Genomic DNA, 7,126 nt, shown 5'->3' with positions numbered 1-7,126 from the left:
AAAAAAAAAAAAAAAATTCTATGATGTATCGTTATATCGAGATTTCATTATAGAAATGCGTTTGAATTGAAAAATCGTGCGACAAACCATGCTAACAACGATTAAAGCTCTAATTACGAGCGAAGAGGTTAAAGAGCTCCCTTTTGCAAACAATGTCAGCTGACCTGTGCAACTAGACGCGAGTGTATAGTTTCGTTAGCGTTGCAAATGATTCCGCGCGAGTGTCTCGAGATATTGAAGTTTGTTTTCGTTCGTTTGCTGTGCTCGCGGCTTTCCATTTTAATTTGTAAATGGGTAGAGGAGAAAGCACCATCCAGGCCGATACAATTGGAGTTTACGGATAGGCGGGGGCGACCTAACCTCTTTCAAGATCGTTTCCATTTTCCATCTGATCGAGTTGGCTGGTATTACGCGAAATTTTGATGAAGGTAATCTTTAATCTTCGATTTACAATATAACATAACATTTTCGTTTGTCAATTTTAATTTTTCGATATAGAAGAATTTTTTGAAAAAAAAAAAAAGAAATAAACACTTTCTTTGCTATTATTGACAGTAAATCGTACGATTGTAGATATTACGATGGATATTTCGATTTCGTCTTGAAAAAAATACTTTCTTGTTATCGAAAATCGTGAATCATAAATTGTAGATATTACATTCATCTCGATATTCATCTCGAAGAAAAAAAATCTTTAATACTTCAAAAAAAATATTGACAATACGAGAACAGTATAAGATTGTGAATAGAGAATGTGTATTATGATGAATACTTTCATCTTGTCTCGACATAGAAAAAGATCTGTAACATTTGAAAAAGGATTTTCTCGTATTGCAAGTAGAGAATTGTATATAAGAAAAGAGGATAAACGTTATGAAGAAAATATGATACTTTTAATTCCGTTCGATATACCTGACCACCAATTATTTTAGCCAACTTGTATGGAATTTATCGAAGCAATTTGTCAATAGATAAGTGAAGTTGAGCATCAGTGTGTCATTGACAGAAATTAATGTCGAATTGTTAAATACTCGTTTCCCTGTGTAAAATTTATCTCATTTCTGATTCGTTCAATATTGGTTAGAGAAAAAGTTTCATCATCCAGAAATTTTAACCGGAAAATTATTTATTTTCTTATAAGTTAATCGATCTTTGTTGAGAGATTAAATATTTGTTTCGCGTTTTTTCCAAGTTTTTTTTTCGATTATTTTATTACACCGAGTCTGATAATAAGTGTTATGACGATGATAATATTATTTTATAATCGTTGAATTGTTTTATATTTACTTTATCGAAACAGGGTTGTGTCATTCACCTTAAACCACTTCGAGATTAATGTTTTGCGTGTTGCATCATTATTCAGATCGTAGCACTTTTCATCTTGCTCATCTTTTGTAACACGTAACGCGACAAAAAGGCGAAAAAGGAAATATGAAACATCATTGTATCTTCTTTCTCTAAGGAACTTCTGTTAGTGTATTATATACGTGACTTGGCTTTGGATTTGTGTTCCAAACCATTGTGCATCTTTTAATGCTTTATCCTATTACAAGATAGGAAATTTTTACAATGTCTCGAGATAATGGATTTTCAGATTTTCATTTTAAAAACGAAAAAACAAAACGAAATGGAAACTTTTGCTTTTAAAAAAAATTCAATCGATTGATCTTATCGTTAAATTTTAATCGTAACGATACAATTATACGCGATGCATTATTTACAAAAGATTTCGATTTCATTCAAGATTTAAAAATCCGAATAAAAGATGTATAACTATAGAAATAAAAAGAATCTTTAGAAATACCATGTTCTTTTATATTCGAGTTCACTTTGAAGGAGTAAAGTCAGTCTTTCAAGATTGAGATACAGTTCGCTTTTATTTCGATCTTCAACACAAAAGATTCAACATGCGTTCATATAAAAAAAAAAAGAAAAAAAATGAAATTAGAAGAAAACTTGTTCATTGAACAAAAGCAATAAATTATTAATCTACTAGAGAAAGATATTTTTTACTCGATTTTCAAACTAAATATAAAATTATATCGATATAAAAGCTACGTTATAACGATAATTTGTAACGTATCAATAAGCAAAATATTTCACCGTGATCTATTATGATATATTTTGATATCATAATAGACGATATCTTGTAACGCAATGTCTTTCATACGAAATATCTTACAATGCAAAATCATTGGTGCAAAGCTGTGTAATATCTCGCAACGCAATATAATTCACGTGCTGCCGTTTTGAACGAGATATCTCGGTTCCCCCTTTTTCGGTATTTGAATTCAGTTACTCATCGTTTTTGACGATGATATTTTCAGATATATTTCACGAGTCTTGACATTGTTACCGATTTAATAAAAATCGCATTAAGAAAGATGTAATCTTTTTCGATTGCCTTCTTTCAATAGTGACTAATATTCGATACGCCATATTCTGTACTGTTAGCATGCTTTCTCATGAGCGTGACTTATGATTTTATTGCTGCCAACTCGATTGTTGATGATGACAATTTGAGGATGACAAGACGGACGAGAAAACAAGAACGGTCATTTTTCCTTATCCTTTGTTTTTAGAACCAATCTTCTTTCAACCATTTCTTTAAACCGAACTTTGATCAATTTAATATTGAGTAACTTAGTTCCCTAATTTGCACGAATTTCTCGTGAAAATCTTACGCCGAAGAAAAAATCAATAATCGTCGACATCCATTAACGACAAACGAAATTCAGGAAACAATTCTTATATTTCTCACTCTGATCGAGTCGTTAATCTCGTCTATCGAAAGGTAAGAGTTTCATTTAAAGATGACTCTTTTCCATTATCATTTAAAGACTTCCAACTATAATAATCAGGCAAACTGTACAGAAGATTACGAATTGTACTCCTCCACCAACCGAGACCTGGTTAATTGCACGGAACGTTTTAATTTCGTTTGGTGAAAAGAGGCTAGGAATAAATTATTCGTTGGCCGGAAGAGGCCTCTCGTGACCGCGACGTTCGTTATTCTCATCGATATTTCCTTCTTTCTTTTTTTTTTTCCTCTTACAACGGAACTTTTATCCAAACAACTCTTCAGGGTATCGTGTTAGTTTGCTTTACTCGAGTTACGAAAGCAATCATCTAGGGAAGACTCGATTGACACCGTGAATTCCATTGCTTCCTCTTTGAAACGAATTCACCGCGAAAATTAACCGCGGAATCGCCACGACACCGTTCTCGTATAATCGAAATATAACAACGACACGAGGGTCAAATATGTCGTTATATGTAAATACGAAAATAATGAATTTGACGGAGGATAATTCAATCAATCTTCCATCAACTTATGCGGCACGTTTGCATTATGCGTTTGCATTATTATTCACGTTTTCGAATCGCGCGAATAGGATTTAAATTGCAAATTATTATTAAAAGTTTATTTAACGTTTAATTGTATCGATTAAATTATCGTAAATAAAGGAAATATCGGATATTGCCACGAGAATCGCATTGTTAATAATTAATTTTCAATCGGTTTCCCCATTGTTCGTATTTATCAAAGCGTTTCATCGGTATAAGCGGAAAAGAGTAATCGTCTCTATTGAGAATCGTGGACATTAAGAATGGTCCCCGCAGCATCCGGTTGATTGGATAGCTCCGTATCGAAGAGCGTTCATTACGAAACGACTCTGGGCTTCAATCTATATGCAAAATTGCTATTCACCGTTGAAGAAGAACGAACGATCTGTGTTGGTAATCGTCACTTTAAAGTCGAGAATGGCTAATGTGTCGAGAAACGAAGAGATCATTCGTTTCTAAACGAATAAATCTATATTTGGACTTTTAATGGGATACCTGTGTAACGAAATGATACGGAATTTTTAATTGAAAACGTTAAGGGATAAATTTCCCTTTTACGTGTTGCACTCGATGTTAATTAAATTTTAATTCTATTAATGTAAGGCTTTTAACAGATTTTCATTCGTAATAAAATAGGAATATTATTTCCTAAGTGCGTTAAAACGCTTTCCTTCTCCAGTTTTTAATTTAATTTTAATACGCTAATAATGCTCGTGTCGTTGAAATTCATTTATCGATTAGAAAATATGATATGAGTTTACGCGTGTCTGGTACGTAAAAAGAAATCATAATAATTGTCTTGTAAAGTTTTACAATCTCTATCGGTTTTAAAAACGGTGTTAAAGCGTGAGTAACGCCAACGTACCGACCATTTATTAACTTCGACTTTTATACCATGATACATCGTCCCAATGTTCTCGATCGCACGCGAAATATCTCTCTGTTGATTTACGTAGCAGCAACATTCGAGAAATTTCTTGCACGAGCAGCTCCAACTTTTCGAATGGAAAACCACGAAATATCTCAGACATACCCTCATCGATCGTCCATTCGTTCCACTTAATTTCTCTACTCCTTTTCAATTTCACGTTATCTATATATCTTATACTTCTAAATCGAATTTGTTAAAGAATATATATATATTTACATATTTTCCTATCCTAATATTTTTACATTTTATTCTTACGCTCTACTGTTTTAAATACTCTTATATACCTGTAACAGCACTGCTGGTGGCATCACGGCCAAACCAACCAGCAAATCCGCAGCGGCCAAGCTGGACACGAAACAATTAGTAACGGACCGTAGACGCCTAGTTGTTATCACAGCGGCAATTACCAAAGTGTTGCCCACCTGTCATACAAGTAGAAAAAAATACGTGAAATTTGCGCTCGATCTTCTGTGTCGAGAGAAAGGAAAATACAAACGCGTCAATCTAATCACGCATCTAATCTTGGCAATTTACTTTGATTATATTCCGTGGAATTCTCAAGTATTCCATCATTTACTCAACTGTTGTTTGCAAATTTTTTTTTCGATACGAAGCTGAATAATTCGAATAGAACGACGATGAATAACTCGATACGGAATAATAATAAAAGAAAGAATTATCAAGCGGGATGAGAAAAGGATTTATTCCGATAATTAATCTCGGATAAATATTCATCGGTTGTTAACGATTCGAGTTAACAATTCGATCGATTGTGCCCGTAGAATATCGCGTGACAATTCCTGACAACTTTCTCCCGATTTCACAAACGAGGCATCGAAATGGTATCACAGCGACATCAACCGGACAAAGCCTCTCCCCCTCCTGTAGAGTACAGCTCGCTTAATTGTTGCTTACTATAGTGACGATGATCAACATGGTGAACAGCCCCGCCAAAACGAGATCCGTCCAATTCGGTAGATAATATTCCGTCCGCGTATCTCGCTCGTCCGACGACACCGTGTGATTCCATTGATAAACGTCCCCATAGTAATTGGCCGTTTGATTCGCCATGGCGCTTTACCCCCGCTCCATTGACGATGACTTCCGCTCAGCGATTTCCGCATTTCCGTCCATCGTGCGCTCTCCTGGAAGACGAAGATATTTTTTTTTTTCTTTTCTTTTCTTTTTTCCTTTATCTTCGATGAAAGGATCGTATCGATTTTTCGTTCGATCGACGATTTCGAGGGATCGTGAAAGAGAGGGGAGAGGGAGGGAAGTCTTCGATCTCGTATTGTCGATTCTGTCTCGATTGCCGCGAAAGTGTATTCGTTTTCTTGCCGAAAGAGCAAGATTATGGGCGGATGAAAAGAACAATGGGTTTTGGAGGAAGCTTCTGAATGGGTGTACTTTCAGACGTTTTTACTTTTTTTGTATCGGGGATATAGAAGAAAGGGATATATATATATTGCGAGAAATAAATCGTAAGTGTAAAGGGAATATCTGGTGACTTTTTCTTCTAAAAAAGAGATTTCTCCGTGTAATAAACTGGTATAATGATATAATTAAATAAAGTAACTGTGATAAAAATCATAGAAACGATAAAATTTGATCATAATTTAATGAAAAATTTTTTATATTAAATTTAATAGTTACTATTATAATCGATGAAATTCCTGAATATATGAAGAGAAAAAGAATCCATCCATTCCAAAATCGATCGATGGTGATGAATGATATCAGTAAGAAGATAATGGTGGATATACAGTTCCTGTATTACTATAAAATAGAATAGATTTCTTAATAATAATAATAATTAGTTGGGAATAATAATCAAAATTTAATATTATTTATTCGTGGGAATGCTGGAAATCCAAATATTAATGGAATTGATCAATTTCCAAAATCCACCAATTAAAAATAATATAACTATAAAAAAAATTATTAAAAATACACGAAGAAAAATCTCTTTGCACTCTCATCCCCAATCGAGTGGAAACAAATTATTCCTTTCCTTCGATTCCTCGTGTCATTAACCTCTTTCATCCATTTGTGTTTAATTCGTAAAATTCGTATAATTTTTGAAATTAATTAATATATTCATATTCATATTCGTAACGAGATCACGTGATCGAGGAACTTTTACGAAAATCATGATACGTTTATGAAACCAAGTGAAACTCATCTGTGAGTTAATATCTCGACCGTTTCGTTCGAGGCCACTTTGTGATGTATATCACAAACCATTTGGAATTACAATCGGTATCGAACGAATAAAAGAATCGTATTACTTTTATCATATCCTTGACGTGAAAGTAACGTTTGCTAAATTGTATCAAAATCGCGGCAACAGTTCTCGAGATGTTCAGAGACGGTATACGGGATTGGATTATATTTTTCAAGAAAATCTCGAGTAGAATCATCCGTTTGAAACGAAGAGTCGACTTACATATACAACTCGGCTCATCGCTTTAGTTTCTTCCGGTATATATATATATATATATACACACTCGAGCTTGGATTAGCGAATATAAACAGTGTGTACACGATGTTACAAAGGGTTTGAAGTATTATAAAAGGAAGAAATAAGAGGAGAATCTAGGAAAATGAAGCGATTCACCAAAGAAAAGAATGAAATCTCGCCGTACAGAAGTTAAACGACCTTTCGGATATAAAGCTCTCGGATACCGTTTCGAGTATTTCGTCTGAAGGATTCGTTTTGTTCACCGGTTGCACCGGTTTTAATCACGTGTTTTAATACACACATACACACACATATACACACGTTTAATGAATGTTGAATTATTATTTACAATTATTTGAATTTTATTTCTAATTGCACGATTTTAA

The 7,126-nt window shown here is 33.8% G+C and overlaps 1 protein-coding gene across 2 annotated transcripts in view; it reads right to left on the bottom strand.

Moving 5' to 3' along the window:
- Window positions 1-7,126, bottom strand: part of LOC102675347 (tyramine receptor 1-like) — an 81,322-nt gene that overhangs the window by 6,778 nt on the left and 67,418 nt on the right. The window contains exons 3-4 of one of the 2 annotated variants that reach the window (XM_031511875.1): window positions 5,195-5,429; window positions 4,564-4,701 (exon numbers count right to left, since the gene is read on the bottom strand). In XM_031511875.1, coding sequence (XP_031367735.1) covers window positions 4,564-4,701; window positions 5,195-5,350 — 294 coding nt within the window. In that variant the 5' untranslated portion in view covers window positions 5,351-5,429. The remainder of the gene's footprint in view (window positions 1-4,563; window positions 4,702-5,194; window positions 5,430-7,126) is intronic. The other variant, XM_006608255.2, reaches the window with a different exon arrangement.

The sequence above is a fragment of the Apis dorsata genome, unplaced genomic scaffold, assembly GCF_000469605.1.
Source record: "Apis dorsata unplaced genomic scaffold, Apis dorsata 1.3 scaffold_32, whole genome shotgun sequence".
In the NCBI taxonomy this organism is placed as follows: domain Eukaryota; kingdom Metazoa; phylum Arthropoda; class Insecta; order Hymenoptera; family Apidae; genus Apis; species Apis dorsata.
This window is presented reverse-complemented; position numbering and strand designations above follow the sequence as displayed.